General features: G+C 36.3%; 1 protein-coding gene across 3 annotated transcripts in view; it reads left to right on the forward strand.

Moving 5' to 3' along the window:
- Positions 1–1,881: 1,881 nt before the first annotated feature.
- Positions 1,882–20,621, forward strand: part of SELENOS (selenoprotein S) — a 77,057-nt gene continuing 58,317 nt past the window's right edge. The window contains exons 1-2 of one of the 3 annotated variants that reach the window (XM_068099810.2): positions 1,895–2,149; positions 5,962–6,204. In XM_068099810.2, coding sequence (XP_067955911.1) covers position 6,204 — 1 coding nt within the window. In that variant the 5' untranslated portion in view covers positions 1,895–2,149; positions 5,962–6,203. Of the gene's footprint in view, positions 2,150–5,961; positions 6,205–20,621 lie in introns of all 3 variants that reach the window. The other 2 variants (XM_068099811.2, XM_068099809.2) reach the window with 2 other exon arrangements.

Consider the following 20,621-nt stretch of genomic DNA (forward strand, 5'->3'; position numbering starts at 1 on the left):
AGAGATTAGCAAAGGAGGAAAAGTGCCACGCCATTTCATGTTAGTGTTGTTCGGAAGTGACGTTGGTTTGCTCGAATGTGCGCATGCGCTGTGTGTGTGCGCGGCCGCGGTCCGCCGTTCGGTTTGCTTGAATCCACCCTGTGGCCTGTGTTGACCGATCACCCTGATGTGTGGTGAATAAAGCCGATACATCTATAAAGCCGATACATCTATAAAGCCTGAACGTGTTTGGTTGAGTTTTCCCTCGGAGTGAAGGAGGAACAACTACCGTTATTGGCGCTGGAAGAATAATAATAATAATAATTCATTTATTTTGTATAGCGCTTTTCCAGAAGCCCAAAGGCGCTTTGACAGAGTGGCAAACATAATGCATAACAATACATGAAAACAACAATTGCAAAAAGACAAGAATCAATAGGGAAATATTTAAAGCAAAAGGAGGGAGGAGAGGAGATAGTCAGGGGTTAAATGCTGTGGGTTGAATGTTGAATGCAGTGTTGAACAGGTGGGTCTTTAGTGATGTTTTGAATGTGGTGAGTGAGGAGGAGTCTCTGATGGTGTGAGGTAGTGAACCTTATAACCTTATAAAGTCCCCAAAGGCAAATACCCTTTCAGATCCCTTTACCCCCCGTGATCACCTTAAACTGCCCATTTTAAATAAACGCCTTATGCCCTCCCACCTCGCCCCATTCCCGAGCAACGTTACTGATAAAATTGGCGCACGCTCATCTTCTAAATATATATCTTCAGCAAATTTCATGATTGGGTCCCTTTAATCCCGCGGGATATGTCACACACCTCCATTCCAAAGTTGTTCGACTTTGTGAACCTGTGTGTAGTAACTTCAAAGGAAGTTGGGGTGTGTTCAAACCAATCAGTTTGCCAAGCCAGCCGTTCTGAATAAACCATTTCGTTGGAGTGCTAAAGCCACTTGGCGAGCTGAGCGGTGTATAAAGTGAAATATGAGCTGAATCGGGCTTTTTGAGCTGAGCGGTGTATAAAAGTAAATATTACCTGAGTAGAGCTCAGTGAGCTGAGCAGTGTATCAAGTGAAATATTGGCTGAGTAAGTTTTGGTGAGCTGAGCGGTGTATGAAGTGAAATATTAGCTGAGTAGGGCTCAGCGTGCTGAGCGGTGTATAAAATGAAATATTAACTGTGGAGAACTTGGTGAGCTGAGCGGTGTAGAAAGTGAAATATTAACTGAGTAGAGCTTGGTGAGCTGAGCGGGGTATGGAGTGAAATATTAGCCGAGTAAAGTTTGGTGAGCTGAGCGGTGTATAGAATGAAATATGAGCTGAATCGGGTTTGGTGAGATGACCGGTGTATGAAGTGAAATATTAGCTGAGTAGGGCTCAGCGTGCTGAGCGGTGTATAAAATGAAATATTAACAGTGGAGGGCTTGGTGAGCTGAGCGGTGTATGGAGTGAAATATCAGCCGAGTAAAGCTTGGTGAGCTGAGCGGTGTATAAAATGAAATATTAACTGAGTCGGGCTTCGTGAGCTGAGCGGTGTATAAATTGAAATATTAACTGAGTAGGGCTTGATCAGCTGAGCGGTGTATAAAATGAAATTGGAGTTGAGTCGTGCTCGGTGAGGTGAGCGGTGTATAAAGTGAAATAACCACTGAGTAAGGCTCGGTGAGCTGAGCGGAGTAAATGGTGAAATATTAGTTGAGTAGGGCTTGGTGAGCTGAACGGTGTATAACGTGAAATATTAGTTGAGTAGGGCTTGGCGTGTCCCGTCCATTTCGGTAAGATTCTACTTTTAAAAACAAATGTAACATACGTCTACATGTTTCCTAGATATGTAACATTATAATAATTCCAGTAACCCAACTATTACAGTAAATTCAAGGTGATATAAAGGAAACATAACTATCACGTGAACCGGCGTAAAACGGAAGTGTCTGGTTGCTTGCGAATTGCGATGTAATGTGCAGTGTACACGTCACACTGTGCTGATGTAAACACGTCACTTACCGGAAACATTGACAAACCTCGCCGATGTAATCATCGTCATCAAGCGGATTTTAACGTTTGTTTTATAAAACTGCCGCTTTATTCCATCGTTGTGCTTATTACTATTAGTTGAGATGTCGGCACCTCGTAACCAGGACCCGAGTATTGTTCAGGACGCTGCTGAGATGGGTAAGTGGCGACATTGGTCTGATGTTGCAGTTCGGGTCTCTTAGTCAAAAAAACGACGCCGAGTCGAGCCTGGGTCGTACCGGCTGTCCTTTGTCATCATCACCATCATTGTCAATGTCATTGTTATCGTCATCTTCATCATTGTCAGTCATCATCATCATCATCATCTTCATCACCGTCATTGTCAATGTCCTTGTTTATCGTCATCTTCATCATTGTCATTGTCAATGACAGTCATTATCATCATCATTGTCAGTCATTATCATCATCATCATCATCATCATCATTGTCAGTCATTATCATCATCATCTTCATCATTGTCAATGTCATTGTTATCGTCATCTTCATCATTGTCGTTGTCATCATCATTGTCATTGTCATCATCGTCATCTTCATCATTGTCGTTTGCATCATCATCATCTTCATCATTGTCAGTCATTATCTTCATCTTTGTCATTGTCAATGTTATCGTCATCTTCATCATTGTCGTTGTCATCATCATCATCTTCATCATTGTCGTTGTCATCATCATCATCTTCATCATTGTCAGTCATTATCATCTTCATCATTGTCATTGTCAATGTCCTTGTTATCGTCATCTTCATCATTGTCATTGTCAATGTCCTTGTTATCGTCATCTTCATCATTGTCATTGTCATCATCATCTTCATCATTGTCATTGTCAATGTCCTTGTTATCGTCATCTTCATCATTGTCATTGTCATCATCATCTTCATCATTGTCATTGTCAATGTCCTTGTTATCGTCATCTTCATCATTGTCATTGTCATCATCTTCATCATTGTCATTGTCAATGTCCTTGTTATCGTCATCTTCATCATTGTCATTGTCATTGTCATCATCTTCATCATTGTCATTGTCAGTCATTATCATCATCTTCATCATTGTCATTGTCAATGTCATTGTTATCGTCATCTTCATCATTGGCATTGTCATCATCATCGTCATCTTCATCATTGTCATTGTCAATGTATCATCATCATCATCATCTTCACCATTGTCAGTCATTATCATCACCTTCATCATTGTCATTGTCAATGTCCTTGTTATCGTCATCTTCATCATTGTCATTGTCATCATCATCATCATCTTCATCATTGTCATTCAGTCATAATATCATCATCGTCTTCATCATTGTCAGTCATTATCATCGTCATCTTCATCATTGTCAATGTCATTGTTATCGTCATCGTCATCGTCATCGTCATTGTCATCGTCATCATTATCATAATTGCACAAGGAAGTGGTTAATCCTTTAGATCGTCGTCATTTCGGAGTGCAGGATCTTCACTGTGGCGTGGGAATACGACAGGAATCATTGATTTTTACACGTTCCCTTGTCAAGTTTTGTTTTGAATGAATCTGCTGTCGTTGCTTCTGTGATCTCGTGAGGTTGGCTGCTCCAGTGTGATACTACCTGAAGAATCTGTTCCGCAAGTCAAGATGGTATTTGTCCTCGAGTTGATTCATTTAAAGGAATGCCCTCTTGTTGTTGCTCTGTACTCCACAACAATAAATAAGTGATCTGGGTCCAGTTTGAGTCCATTTAGGATCTTGTATACTGTGATGACACCTTTTTTTTTTGTCTTTTTGTATACTGAATCGAGGCTCGTGAAAGAGCTAACATTTATTTCACAAACAAATCAACCAGACAAACAAAATATATAAAAAGAGGGAGCGGAAGACAAGATGGGGAGAGAAGGGGAAGCACACAAACACAACATTTGAGAGCAGTTAGATGTTCTGGAGGGATAGTGCTTGGGGGGAGGAGGTGTGGGAAGGGAGGTGGGGGGGGGGGGGGTAGGTGGGGGGGGTGGTGGGCGGGGGGAGAAGTATAAAACACAAGGACACCAAGGACTTCCAGGACAGAAGTTGGTATTTCAAAAAAGTGGATTTGGGGTGAAATTAGCGGGGGTAGAAAAGATCAAGGTTTTGGATGGGAGAAGATAAGAGATGGTGGTGAACAGCTGTTTTAAAGACCTGGAGGGTGGAGTGGGATTGAAGAGAGTGAGGGAGTTTGTTCCAGAGGCGGGAGAAAAGAGGAATGAAGGAGTGAAGGTGAGCAGAGAGTCTTGATTTTGGCAGTTTAACCATAAGAGGGTTGCAGGCAGATCTTGTGTGACCTGTAGGAATATTAGGGGGACAGAGCCCAGAGAGAGCTGGGGGGGCAAGGCCAGAGAGGAGTCGGTATAAGACGGAAAGACCACCAACCTGCCTGCGGTGAGTGAGTGAAAGGCCCTTGGAGTTAGCTTCATCGTGGGAGATTCCAATGATTCTGAACGCTTTGGTTTCAACAGCGTGAAGACGAGCTAGGTGTGAGGCAGGAGCACCAGCCCAGAGGGGAGAGCAGTATTCCATTGAGCTGCGGATGAAAGCCTTGCATGTGGTGAGGAGCTCAGGTGTGCCAAGGAAGGACCGCACGACGGAGGATGCCCAGTCGGCGACTGGCGATGGAGGCCAGATTTGAAATGTGGTTTTCCCAGGAAAGATCATGGCAGATAGTGAGACCCAAAAGCTTGAGTGACAGAACTTCTTGGAGAGGATTATTCAGAAAGTGGATGGGAGGGTTGTCCAGGCGGTCTTTTCGGAGAGACATCGTAAGAGTGTGAGATTTGTCAGGATTGAAAGACTTGTTCCACTTGTTTGCCCAGTCTGTGATTTTGACCAGGTCTGCAGAGAGTGAGGAGGCTGCAGACTGCCGATCTGAGGGATGAGGAATGGAGCGACAGAAAGTAGTCATCAGCAAAGAGATAGAGGATTTTCAAGAGAGTCAGCGAGATCATTGATGAAGACCAAAAAAAGCACAGGCCCCAGAACACTGCCTTGGGGAACTCCAGCCTGAACAGGAAGAGGAGATGAGAGAAACCCATTCAGGGCCACACGTTGACTACGACTAGAGAGGAAGTCCGGCAGCCATGCGTGGAGATTTCCATGGATACCAAAGGAGGAGAGTTTGGTGAGCAGAGCGGGGTGCCAGACCGTATCGAAGGCACGTGATATGTCAAGGGAGACGGCTCTAATTTCCTGTTTGGCATTGAGGACCTCCATCCATTGTTGAGAAAGCAGAAGCAGCATGTCCAGAGTAGAGTGACCAGGTCTGAAACCAAATTGATGATCAGAGATCAAGCCATTGGAGAAGAGGAAAGATTTCATATCTGAAGCAATGATGGATTCCATGACTTTGCTGATAATTGGGAGAAGGCTGATTGGTCTGTAGTTGCTAGGATCTGTTTTTGCACCTTTTTTGTGCAAAGTGGTGATGTTGGCTGATTTCCAAGCAGATGGCAGATGACCTTGAGCAAAAGAGAGGGTGAAGAAAACAGAGAGAGGGAGTGAAAGAGCGGAAGAACAGGATTTTAGGACACGTGGGCTGATGCCGTCAGGTCCAGTTGCAGAATCAGAGTCGAGGGTTGACAGAAACATTTCCGCCTTGTCAGGAGGAAAGAACACAGAGTCCAGGAGCAGCTGGGTACGACAGTATGGTGGGTACAGAGAGGGATGGGTTTGGTACACAAGATTTAGGGGCAAACACAGAGTTGAGGCATTCAGCTTTTTCACGTACGGAGTCAGCCGTGTAGCCGTTTGAGGTGAGGGAGGGGATGGAGGGGGAACAAACACCAGAAACAGATTTGACCAGATGCCACTAGGATTTGGAAGAGGGAGACAGATAAGAGAGTTCGGTCTTGAGAACGGAGAGATATTGTTTCCTGGCTCTCCTGAGGGTGGACACACACTTGTTTCGGGCTTTGTGAAAGGAAATGAGATTTCCTTCCGTTTGATTTGCTTTCCAGGAGACGAAAGCAAGTTGTTTCTGGGCAACAGCCTCACCACAAGATTCCGTGTACCATGGACGGGAGGAAGGGTATGACAACTGAAGACGAGATGGGATAAATCTGTGCATGAGAGAGAGCAATTTACTTTGGAAGAATTCCCAGGATGAGTTGATGTCAGAGGTGGTAGAGATGGCGGTAGAGACCTCCTCCTCCTCCTCCTCTTCCTCTTCCTCTTCCTCTTTTTCCTCATCCTGCAGAAAAGTGAGTGAAGGACCAATACCTTTCTGAGATCATCTTTGTTGCCCTCCTTTGCACTTTCTCAACCTTCTCCGCATCTGTCTTCCAACGAAGTTTCCATGCATACAATATTCCCATATTCCAAGTGGGGTCTTGCCAATGTTTTTACCATGAGGTAGTGTTCTTATATCCAGTCTAGGAATGTTTGCTTCATGATTCCAAGAAGCTGGTAAGCTTTTCTAACTTGTCGAACCATGTTCATGAAACTTTATCTCTCTGTCGATCAATACACCTAGATCCTTTACTTGGAACGTTTTCTGGATTTAAAGTCCATAAATCTGGTACACAGCTTTGCCGTTACTTCTTCCTATTCGTATCACTTTGCACTTGTGCTCTGGTAGAAGGGCAGCTGCTATTGTTCAGACCATTTCTATCTCACCTGGACTTTAGTCTGGTGAGCTTATGCGATCGAGCAGTGTCCATTGGTCAGAATGAGTGAGTCTGTAAACTCTTCAGTCATTATCGCTTGAACCAAACACACGATTTTGATGAAACTTTGCCACGAGCTTCATATGTGATGCCTTGCGAGGGTTTATTGACAACATCATAATCTGTGCTCATTAACAGGTTGAAATCGGGCCTACAACGCTAAAACTAGAACGACACTCGGTAGAGTGCATACCTCCGCCAGGCTGAACAGTTTACATTTTGTATCCCACTGATGGGCCGGATCTGGAGTTGGACCTGAACCAAAATCGAATCGTCTTGTTCTTGTCTCCTAACCAATTTGTCCACCAAGTTTTTATTCATAACTCGTCCATAACTTTTTAAAATATCATGTTATATATCGCTTTTGGCCCAATCTCTCAATGGTGAAGAATCACTTGAAAAATTAAATAATTCTCGTATCCGAATCCATATACAGATCTTCACCAAAATAGAAACGATTCGTCCTTGTCACACACACAACCGGTACACCACGTTTCGTCCAAATCAATCAACAACTTTTTGAGATACTCTGCTATATATGGTTTTTGGCCCTATCACCCAATGGTGAAGAATCACTTTAAAATTCTAGTAGCCGGATCCGAATCGGGATCTTAACCAAAATCTTATAATTTCGTACTTGTCACATACACTACCTCTCTGCCAAACTTTGTCTGAATCCGTCCACAACTTTTTGAGATATCTTGTTCACAAACAGACAGGCAGACAGGGGTTAAAACATAACCACCTTTGGTGGCAGAGGTAAAAAAAAAAAAACTGCCCTAACCTACAGCGGACGTTCCATCGGCACCACAGCCATGCCCTCAACCAAAAACATGACCTGTAACCTGTAAAATGATGACGCAACCTGTAAAATATTATCTATAACTGTAAAAACACGACCTGTAACCTGTAAAATTATGACCTGTAACCTGTAAAAACATGACCTGTAACCTGTAAAAACATGACCTGTAACCTGTAAAAACATGACCTGTAACCTGTAAAAACATGACCTGTAACCTGTAAAAACATGACCTGTAACCTGTAAAAACATGACCTGTAACCTGTAAAAACATGACCTGTAACCTGTAAAATTATGACGCAACCTGTAAATTATTATCTATAACTGTAAAAACACGACCTGTAACCTGTAAAATTATGACCTGTAACCTGTAAAAACATGACCTGTAACCTGTAAAAACATGACCTGTAACCTGTAAAAACATGACCTGTAACCTGTAAAAACATGGCCTGTAACCTGTAAAAACATGACCTGTAACCTGTAAAAACATGACCTGTAACCTGTAAAAACATGACCTGTAACCTGTAAAAACATGACCTGTAACCTGTAAAATTATGACCTGCAACCTGTAAAATATTATCGATAACTGTAAAAACATGACCTGTAACCTGTAAAAACATGACCTGTAACCTGTAAAAACATGACCTGTAACCTGTAAAAACATGACCTGTAACCTGTAAAAACATGACCTGTAACCTGTAAAAACATGACCTGTAACCTGTAAAAACATGACCTGTAACCTGTAAAAACATGACCTGTAACCTGTAAAAACATGACCTGTAACCTGTAAAAACATGACCTGTAACCTGTAAAAACATGACTTGTAACCTGTAAAAACATGACCTGTAACCTGTAAAAACATGACCTGTAACCTGTAAAAACATGACCTGTAACCTGTAAAAACATGACCTGTAACCTGTAAAAACATGACCTGTAACCTGTAAAAACATGACCTGTAACCTGTAAAAACATGACCTGTAACCTGTAAAAACATGACCTGTAACCTGTAAAAACATGACCTGTAACCTGTAAAAACATGACCTGTAACCTGTAAAAACATGACCTGTAACCTGTAAAAACATGACCTGTAACCTGTAAAAACATGACCTGTAACCTGTAAAAACATGACCTGTAACTTGTAAAAACATGACTTGTAAGTAGTGTAATAATGTTGCTTCTGGGACACCTCCGTTTAACATGGGAAATCCCTATCTAATGTCATTTACCCCCTTGTCTTTTTCAAAAATCATAAACACCTCTATTTCTCCCACCCTCATCTTTATAAACCTTTTGTCTGTAGTACCTATCCTTAATGTTGTTCATTAGACCACTCAAACACTACAAATATTTGTTTTCTCTTATAGACCTATCATCCTTCTTCTACATATCATCTGGCAGATTAATCTTTGACCCATTCACTTCCATATTGACCCTAAATACCTCTATTTCTCTCACCCTGTTCTTTACGAACCTTCTAACCTTTTGACATGTTATCCTTATTCATTAGACCACTTAAACACCTGTGATCCTTCTGACCTTATGAACCTTTTAACCTTTTACTCTTAATATCATCTGGTGAATATAACCCACTCAAACAACGACCCTACAAATATTTGTTTATGTGTGGGAAATAATTTAATTCTCCTACAACTCTCCTCACCGTCTAATACATTAACAAAAAATATGTTTGAGTTCGGTTCTTTATTAAGATATTTTAACTGAGCTAAGATAAAATGGTAAACCTCCCTCAATGTTCTTATTTGAGCGCCTCCAGTGCCACATACCATTTTTAAATTAAAGTATATATTTTCCTGACAACCATCAAAGTTTTCCGTCCACTCAAAAATATTTCCATCTTTTTTACCCAATTCACCGGTATTTAAATTAATTCTCTTATTTGTTTTGTGAACTTTTTTACCAGTTGCCTTTTCAATTATACCTATTTGATATTTTTCACATTCATTATGTTTTCCATTTATATACCAAGGTTGATTACACCTCCACTCTTTAGTCTGGTTGATACTTGGTTCTATCATTTATATAATAGTAAAAAAGGCGGCGGTAGCCCGTTAAAATCCCCAACCCCCCCCCCCCCCCCCTTTTTAACTTATCACTTATATATATCTTATCACTTATGTATATCTTATCACTTTTATATATCTTATCACTTATATATATCTTATCACTTATATACTTATATAACCATAAGGGAGACTATCAATTCCATTTTCTAAAATAAACCTCTTATCATCAAAAGCCCCCAATGCTTTCTTATTTATCTCTTCTGAATATAATTGATGTTTATAACTTCTTATTCCATTAATCTTTCTAAACTCTTCTTTCTTTGTTGTTAAACAGTTATAATAATCCTTAAAGTTTATTGTTTCTTTAATAACATTTTTCTTTACACCTTTTAACTTCTTATCAGTCTTTTCAACGTTATTCACAATGTATTTATAAGCATAAGCCTTTGACCTCAATCCCACAAATTCACTCATAACATTTCCTCCTAATTCATCCTTGAACTTTCCAATCACCTTTTTATTTTTAGAAGAGAACAACTCACTCTCTGGACTGTAATTACTCGTGTCATAGATATTAATGTCTCTTTTCATGTCTGAATAAACATCGTTGGTATTAATTTTCAAAATAAAACTATCTGTATCCATATAAAGTAGATTAACATCATTTTGATATTTCTTCCTCAAGTTATTATAAAAGTAATCATACATTAATGACTTTGATAAATCAAGAATTGTTGTTCCAATATAAATAGGTTTGTTCATTTCAATACTCTCTTTAATCAAATGGATCGCACAAAAGTTCTCAGTAAAGACCTCAGCTCGAGTAAAACTCGGTCTATTAATTAATTTTGATGCTTGTTCCCAAGATGTTGATAGTCTGATATTTTGTCTTTTCCTCACATTCTCCATAGTCTTACCAAAGACCGCATTATTCATTAATTTATAAAAGTCTTTCTCAAAATCTGTTTTTGACTCTGTTCTTCTTTGTGTATTAAAATCAATGTACCCCTTTAACCAATGACTTTGATTGAACTTTAGAACCCTATGGATCTTCTCTACTCTTAGACCTTTTGATAAATATTGTCGCAAATTTCTTTGGTGTAGAACATAATTTTTCTTGTTATATAATGTAGTAAGTAATTTTTCTGTTGATTCACCTATATCAAACGATCGTTGATAATCACTCAACCATTCTTTCTTTGGACTTTCTTTCTCACAAGCAAATGGGAGATCTTTGTGTAGGTTATGGAGTTCCTCTGGATATTTTAAATCAATTTCAAAATAATAACCAACTTTTTCTTCATCCAATTCTTTTTGTGTAGAGATACATACATCTTGTAAAACGTTTTTGTAGTCTTTTTCCTTTACCCATCTAAGTTTTCCATAAGGAAGAGCCTGAGACATTGCCCAGCCATACAGGTTGTTCGCGTCATAGTACATCAAGTAAGAACTCTCTTTCGTTGGATCATAATTTGGAAGATATTTGTTATTTGCTTTTGCGTATCTACTCGAGCAGACTTGTGAAATTCCACCTCTTTTTGCCTTTTCAATCATCAAAAGCATATCAACATCGATTATCAAATCCAAATCTTGTTTTGTCATTTTCAACATCGCACTCCAGGCCAATCCAGGTGCTGTGTAGTAGTGAGCAGGATCCAATCCATATCCAGTGCGACAAACAGATCTAAAGGCTTCAAATACATCGGCCAATAAAAGCACATCAGTTTTGAGATACAAATCGTGATACTCGCCAAGATTCTTGATGTTATATTTTTCCCAAACATTTTGTGCGTGTACATAATCTTTATCAGATATATGACTATTATTTAATTTGTTATAGAAATTTTCTTTTGAAGGAAGTTGTGTTTCATTGAATCTCTCAAATGAGTCCATATAGTCATAGGGGTAAATTCCCTTTTGTGTTAGAAAATCTTTATCTAAAAAATACTCTGAAAGACATGGAAACTCTTTTAGATTTTGAACCAAGTTAACCAATGGACTTGCCATGAATTTAAATGTATCAAGAAATCTGATATGAGTAATAGGAGATGTGTGAATTGTTTTTGTGAATGAAATGTATTTCTGATCCGTGTTTGGAATTGCTGAGATACTTCCAGAAGTCTTTGAGAGTTCCTTGATAAATAGATGTGTATCATAATGAGCGTTGTTATGAAGAAAGACAGGAATGAAAGAGGGGAGTTGATAATTAATATTACAACTTTGATGAGCCGCACCTCTATATTTACCAGTGAGATGACAATGGTCTCTAACCTTTAGACCTTTACCAATTTTCTCCTCACAAATATGACAGACATTGTTTTTTATAAATTCCCTTTTTTCTTTACTTGTTAAGGACATTGGTTTATTGGTTTCTCTCATTATCTTGGTTAATCGAACACAGTCTTTTTCTAGTCGTTTCACAAACTCCTCTGGGGTATTTGAGCCTCTATACATCTCTAACTTGTTATATTTATCACCAACGGATGATTTGATATAATAACAAAAACCACAAGGAGTATGTTTTTGATATTTATTTGTGTATGATTCTTTTGGATCTTGAGAAGCAGTATCAATTTTTTCTAAAATACTTTCAAAATCAGCATATATAACAAATGGATGTTTGATCTTTTTATTTTCATCTTTGAATGTGATCTTTGAGCCTTCTTTAGGCATATTGATTACCGTTGATTTATGTTCGCCACAATAATTTGAATGTTTATCTAATCTTTCTTGTGAATTGAAGAAGTTAAGACAACGCAAACAAATATATATTTTATTTGTTCTCTTACAGACTTGTGGTTTTATTAATTTAGCAATATCTTTGATGTATGTATAATGTGAATTTTCGTCTGAATTAAAATATAGAAGATTAATATGAGTTTGTTTACAATTGTCAGAAAGCTTTAAAACCTGAATGTTGTTTGTTTCTGTTAGACCATAAACATTAACTGATAAATTATTCATCTTTTCAAATTTAGGAATATCATTTAAAGTCATCGGAAACTTTAGATCTTTCGTATTTAATGTATTCTCATATTTTTTATAATGAGATACTCTTTCATCATGAAAATGTGGAGGATGTAAGTGTGCTAAAATAGACCAGAGAAAACATTTATTGTCTTTATTTTTGATATTGATAACTGCTTTTCTATTTTTGATAACACTGGGTAAATCAATGTAAGAAGAAGCTTTTAGAGGATCTGATTTAAGAATATGAATGTCTATGTAAATAATTTTTCCTATATTGAATCCACTTCCAACGATTGAATTATCCACATCTTGCTCTTGTTTAATAAGTTCATCATAGACTCCTGATGTTTTAAAATCTTGATATGAAGATATAAAGTGTGGCTCAGTTCTCATGTATGGTGCATCTATAACTCCTTCATCCTTTGTCATTTCTAATTTTACTCCCATATAAAATTTAAGTGGTTTCATTTCCTTTAGTGTTTTTTCAATCAACGTTTGAACAGCAGGTTTAACTATTTCTACAGCATCAACTATAGACTCTGGTTCAGGAGGTTTGAAGTTAAAGACTCTTATTTTAATATGTCCTTTGAATGCTCCATCAGAGTTTTTAGTTGTGATAAAATTTGATAAATGTAGATTTGTTTTAAGATGTATTTTGAAGCCTTTCTTGAGGATATTTTTATTACATGTAGAACAGTGTTTTGTTTCAGGTGGAAGAGGGGAAAGTTTGTTTAAAATGTTGTATGTATGTTTTGCGGTGAGAATATGTTGTTTATAATATTTTACTTCCTTCTCGCAAGTATCACAATAAACCATATTTATAGCGTGAGAAAACGTGGTGTTTTATATATATCACTGTGCTTAAAATAAAACACTTTTGAGCTTTACAGCTCCGTTTTATATATATCGCTGTGCTTAAACTAAAACACTTTTTCACTCAGAATCATCTAAGTCATAACTATCACATGAATACTCAGAATCATACTCAGAGTCATCAATAAAGCTACTCTCATAACTATCATTTGAGCACAAACTATTAGTATCATAACTATCATCTGTGTTCAATGAAATACTATCATCACCATCGTCCAAGTTCAATGAAATACTATCATCACTATCGTCCGAGCTCAATGAAATAGTAAAATCTTCACTGCTGTATTGACTCATATTTAATTAGCAAGAAAAATATTCCCATCAATATCTATATACTTTCTTTCATTAACAGATTCAATCTCTACAATTTTTATATCAAAAGTTATCTTTAAATAATCTCTAACTATCATAGAACGAAATGACATTTCACCAGAAATATTAACATCATTCATTTTACTTAGATCTACACCCTTTGGATTATTAAAGAAAATACAAATGTCTCCTCTAGAATTATTAATGGTCTTATCATTCTTTTTCAAAGTATCGTGGTCAATCACTTTTTCAAGCTTTGAATAAATTGCCAGGAGTAGAGGAGAAACTTTTGTTAGATTTACTTTAATGGATGTCTTTCCAGGTATAGTTAGAGCTCTTCCTTTAAATGAAATAGAGGGGCTCATGTTATTTTCCATAACTGGTTTTACCCAAAAATTTCCATATTTATCTTTGTTCAATTTAACATCTTTGACATATTTTTCTATATCTTCCACCGAAGTAGAGATTGATTGAAATTTGTCTTTTGTGCTTTGAAACATTGTATTTATTAATGAATAAACTTGCGTTTAGTTTAAGTAAAAATTTACCACATAAATATGATAAGTTCTGAAGGATATTTAGAATTTCCAGACTCTCCATATGATAAATTAGAGAATTGTCCGGCTTGTGATAGAGTGGGGCTTAATGATGAGGATTCATATAAACAATGTTTATTCTGTGATTATATTCTAATTAATGATAATAAGAAATATAAAAAAACATATAACTCTTTTAAATTAGAACCAAAAATGAATTACTTTACAAGATTAATAAGAGAGATGAATGTTAAGCATTATGGTGATAATACACCATTTCTTACAAGGAAAGAGACTCTTTGTATTGAGGAAATGTATAAGGGTTTAATGATATTTATTATTCAAAATAATTTTAATGGAAATGTTAATACAAGATACTACATAAATAAAATAATGAATTATTTTGAAATTAAACCCGAACTCAGGATAAAATATAGAGTTTCTAAAATAGCTCAAAAAAAGTTGGATGACTTGTTTTCCAAATATATAAATGAATGATTTTTTACCCGTTTGGGAAAATAAGATAAAATTTAATAACCATAAAAACATTCCAAATTCATTGAGATGTCTAATAGTTGGTTCAAGCGGATGTGGGAAAACCTGTTTACTTTTAAAGATGCTCCTTGGTCCTAATTTTTTAGATTATGATAATTTAATAATTTTTACAAAGTCAAGTTTTCAACCCGAGTATCAACTACTCTCACAGGGTTTTAATGCAGGTCTTAAAAAGGAAGACATTATCGGTTTATTTAAACTTCAAAACAAACTGAATGATTATAATATTGAAGATATAATACAATTATTTTGTGATACACAGAAATCAAAATCGAAACCCATAACTTGTATTCTCAGTGATAATACGGATGATATACCTTCACCTCAAGATTTAGATAAATCAAAAAAGAACCTCGTCATCTTTGATGATTGTGTTAATGAGAGAAACCAAACAGTAATGGATAGCTACTATACAAGAGGGAGACATTCTTCTTGTAATTGTATATATCTTAGTCAATCATATTTTCAACTCCCTCGACGCTCAATAAGAAACAATGCCAATACTTTTATTTTATTTAAGTTAAATTCAATAGATGTAAATAATTTTTGGAGAGATAATTGCTCTACGTTATGTAGTAAAAAAGAATTTGAAAATTATATGAAACACACGATTGGAAAATATAAATATATTGTTGTGAAACAAGATGAGATACTAAATGATATTTTTCAATAAATAAATACAGAAAATGAATACCGAAGAAAGAGAAAGAAAGTTTAAGGAACATCAACAATTAGTTTCAAAAGTTGTTAAACAACAGGAAGAGATAAAGAAGAAACGGAGACAGAAACTAACTGGTGAAGAAGCCTTTGAAAGAAAACAAGAGAAATTCTTTAAACCACTTTTGAAAACTCAACACTCACCTACAGTTCCCACGGTAGAATTTACTCCGAAAAAACTTCAAATGCTCAAAGATTTTAGTCAGATAACAAAACAAGAACTTGGTGAATTAGAATATGATGACGAGGGATTATTTCGGAAACTTGAGCAGGTAAATCAACCCCCTAATTATGTTGTGGAAGCTCTTCAAAACAATGAATATTCGGCGGGTTCAAAAACCAGAGCAGGTCTCATTCCAACAGAAGAACCAGCAGTGTTTCATCTTGTGGAAGAAAAGGTATTGATATTTAATGATGAATTGATGTTCTTGAGTTCTACTCAACCAAATGTTAAATTAACTCCAAGATTAATGTTTCTTCTAACAAACCCCGGATTCAGCGGTTCAAAATATTTTGAGGAACCACTTGATATGGAAAGAGAGGAAGATAGGGTATATATTGAGTTGTTAAATGCACTTGATTATGGAGTTTCTGTTGCTGGTAAAAGTAAGAAGAATGAGAAGGAGAAACATATTATTGATGCTTTAAGTAAACTTGGTTCAGGTGTTAGTTTTCTTCCAAATGACCCATCACAATTAGTTAATAGGCTATTATTGTTGTTAGGTAGTAAGAAGGCTGGAAACAACAATTGTTTTAATGAATCCTCAGCCATTTTAGATCAGTTGATGAATATGAAAATAATTAATAAATGTCAATACAAAGATATTTTATTAGATATTAAATAAGATGAGAAGCACAATTCTTAGTTTTAATTTCACAACGAGCGATTACACAGCTTCATTCCCTTACCCACTACAACTTGACCCCCTTACCTCATATGAGGCATCTTTGTTGTCAATGGAAACTTACAATACCCTTTTTAATATCACAGAGAAAAACAACAAGTTTAGTTATAATCCAGGCACTGCCTACAAAACTATAACTGTTTCACCTGGAGCTTACGAGATTTCTCAAATATCTTCAGAAGTCTCTCGCCTTATGAAAGAAAAAGGTGATGAACCAAAAAATATTGTAATAGATATTCAAAAACACACTTCAAAATCAACTATTAAACTTAAAAATAATTATAAAGTTGATTTCACGATTGAAAATTCGTTTAGAGAGCTATTGGGTTTCTCTTCAAAAAAGATTGAAAATAACGGGACGTTTTACAGTGATAATGTTATCCAAATATCCTCCGGTATAAATTCAGTATTAATTCATTGTGATTTGATTGATGGTGCTTATAACGATGGAATAAGAACAAATACAATATTTTCATTCAGTGCATACTCAACCCCGATTGGTTATAAATTTAATATGGAACCAAAAAATCTTGTCTATTTACCTGTGTCAGGAAAAACCATATACAGAGTAAATTTTAGGATAACCGACCAAGATAATCGTATGATATCCTTTAATGATGAAATTATATCCATCAGAATTCACCTACGTGAAGTTTTTCAATAAATAAATAATGGTTATTGTGAGAAAACACGAGTTGGGAAAATATAAAATAATTACAGGGGAGGGCATGTTCCTTTCACCAGACTATACAAGGTATGTGGGTAGAGGATACTATAAACCTAAGAGACAACGAGGTGTAGGTCATCAATTTCGAAATAAAGGAGATGGGATAATTGATACTCTAATGGGTATTGGTTCAACCATCCTTAAACATAAAGACCTAATTGGTTCAACTGCTTCTGCCGTGGGCTCCGTTGCGGGTGCTATAAAGAGTATAAAAGATGCTCAAAAGGAGTCTCATAAATTACAAGCAATCAAAGAAATAAAAAAAGGTAAAACTCAACTATCTTCACAAGAACGACAAAAAATCATTAAAATACTTGGGTCAGGGTTTCAACAATTTTAATGCTATATAAATACAAGTATGGAAGCGATTGATAGTATCTATGATTTGGATGATACGATTATCATTTCAAACTCCACTAAAAAGGAAGACTATTTTAAGGTAAATGCTATAACAGGAACAGACTGGAATTCAAACGGAACAAAAAGTTTTGAAATAAATAATCAACAAACTTACTTGAATATAGCTGATAGTTTCTTGCTGTGTAAATTTAAATTCACTAAGGCTGCGAATAATACTAATGCTACACTCGTAAATGATTTCTTCTGGAAAATGTTTGACAGTGTCCGCCTGTATATTGGAACACAAGAGGTTGAAGCGGTTGATTATGTCTCTGCTACATCTGAAATGATGAAATTTACACTATATTCGTTTAGTGATAGAATGGGTAAGGGAGCTGTTGAAGGTTTTATTCCTGATATGTCAACGGGTACAAACGCAGACCCTGGTTATAGTCAAAGGAAGTCAATGTATAATGATGAAACAAAAGCAGTGAATAGTTTTACCGTAGCAGTACCTCTTAAAGGTATATTTGGATTTTGCGATTATGATAAAGTTTTGTATGGTCTTAAAATTAGATTTCAACTACAAAGGAATGATAATGTAAATAGGTTGCTTTTTGGGGATGAAAATGCTTTTGGAGACAACAATAAATTTGTTATTAATGATTTGTGTTGGTATATCAGTGAATATACTCCTAATCTTAAAACGGAAGAGATGTTAAATAGAAGACTTAACTCAAAGAAACCGCTAAATGTATCATACCTTAAAAGAAGATGTCAACACGTTAAACTGGAACACACTACCTACACTTGGAATTTGGGTGTTCTTCAAGGAAAGCCACGATACCTCTGGCTCATTTTTAAAAAACCAGATGGAGAGGACGGTACTAATAAGAATAATGCGCTGAGTGATAATGCTAAGGTGAAACAACTTCGGGTTTCTCTTGATGGCACATTTTATCCGCGAGATAGATTGGAAATTGATTGGGAAAAAAATGATTATGCGGAAGCCTACAAGTCCTACCAAAAGGTGTGTGAAAGTAATGGTAATAATGATCCTATTTTGGATATGGTTGCATTTAAAGGTTTATATACAATCTACGCAATTGACCTGAGTTCTCAAAAGGAAACTATAAAGTCTAATCGAGTGGATACTTCTCTATACATTGAAAGAGGGGAGAATGAAGAAGTTGATGCTTATTGTTTGCTTTTGGAGGAAACAGAATTACAGATTAATACAGATAATGGTGTTATGATTAATATCACATAGGTTTTTTCTCATAAATAAATGGTTGGGGTATATGTTAATCAAATCAATCTTAATAAATTAACATCTTGTATTCAAAATCAAAAGCCTTGTATTATTAATGTTAATACAATTCAAAGAAAAGGAGCTGTAAGAATTGAAGTTTTACTCACACACACACAAGTAAAAACACTAAATGATGTTGGATCACTTAAAATTAAAATGACGAAACCTATGTTAAAGAAATATTCAATAGACGAGTCAAGAGGAGGATTTCTCCCGTTTCTAATTCCTTTATTTGCTGGTTTAAGTGCGGCGGGAGCATTGACTGGTGGTATTTCAGCAGCGGTAAAAACTGCTAACGAAAGGAAGGCACAACTAAAAGCTCAAAAAGAATTGGAAAGACATAACAAGGAGTTGGAGAAACAAATTAGTGGAAGTGGTGTAATTGTAGATTTTGCTCAAAAACTTGAAAGTCTACCTGATAAAGCTAGATTGTTGGTTGGTGATATGCTTTCCTCTATCGCTCAAGCGGGTGTTAAACTAACTAAACGGGGTAATGGATTGTATCTTTCTCATAAATAAATGGATAAATGGTTTAAACAATTTGGAAAGAATACAACGTCAAATATAGAACTAGCCAAGTATTGTAAAACACTAAAAATTGATAATGTGGTAATCTGTATGAGAGATGAATTAATACATATAAATAAGAATACAAAGAATATTATTATGAATTTAGACACACAGAATGGTTCTCATTGGGTTTGTATTCATAATAGTCAGGATAAATATTATTTTGATAGTTATGGTATGCCACCACCTGTTGAAGTAATACAATTCTTACAGAATGGTGTTTATCAAACATTTCAAGTTCAAGAAATTAATTCTAAATGTTGTGGTCAATTATGTTTATATGTATTATTTCAACTCAACAATAATGAAAAGTTTTATGATATCATTTTTAATCTAATATAAATGACTTATGTTGGAAAAGATGGTTCTATCTTTGGAAAATCCTCTCAGGATATTGATTTATCAAATTATTATACAAAGGCACAGGCTGAACGACAAAAATATAGTGTAAGTAAAAATATTAATATGAAGAATACTTATAAATTAATCAATTATCCAAACCCTACAGATGCGAATGACTTAATTAGATTAAGTGATTTATCACAATATATATTTTTAAAGAAAACAGCACGTTTTGTGAAAGAAGTAAAATTTACAACCACAACACCTGGTTATACTGACCATACACCTTTCCTCATTGAATTTAACTACCTGCTTACAATTGAATTTTATAAAGAAGGACATTTAGTTAATATGCGAATTAATAAATGGGGGTATGATGTTTATATCCACATGGTGATTTCAATATCCACATGGACTCCACTGACTCCACGCTAACCACTGACTTCACTGATTTACTCACCTGCTTTAACCTCACTCAACATGTCAACTTTCCTACCCATAACCGTGGTCACATTTTGGACCTTGTCTGCTCTACTGGACTAATTTTGCACCATCTCTCTGGCTCCGACCTCACTCTCTCTGACCACCTAGCCATCACTCTGACCATCAACATCCCCACCCCAGCACCAAGGCATTATCGCACTATCAACTTCCGTAAGCTAAACGCTTTTTCACCTGCCTCATTCTCATCGACCCTCTCTGAAAAAATGTCCACTTCTCCCTTCGTTGACCTCCACACCCCTTCTGACCTCACTGACTACTACAACCACACTCTCTCTTCCTGCCTTGACCAAATTGCGCCTATAAAAACCAAAACAGTTTCTTTCACCCATTCTGCTCCCTGGTTTACCCCTGAGCTCCGCCTAATGAAAACTCGTGCTCGCCAACTTGAAAGACTCCGCAATAAAACAGGTCTCACAGTTCACTCCCAGGCCTACAAGGACCACATACAACACTATAAAGATGCCCTC

The sequence above is a fragment of the Myxine glutinosa genome, chromosome 10 (assembly GCF_964187855.1).
Source record: "Myxine glutinosa chromosome 10, kmMyxGlut1.1, whole genome shotgun sequence".
Taxonomy (NCBI): domain Eukaryota; kingdom Metazoa; phylum Chordata; class Myxini; order Myxiniformes; family Myxinidae; genus Myxine; species Myxine glutinosa.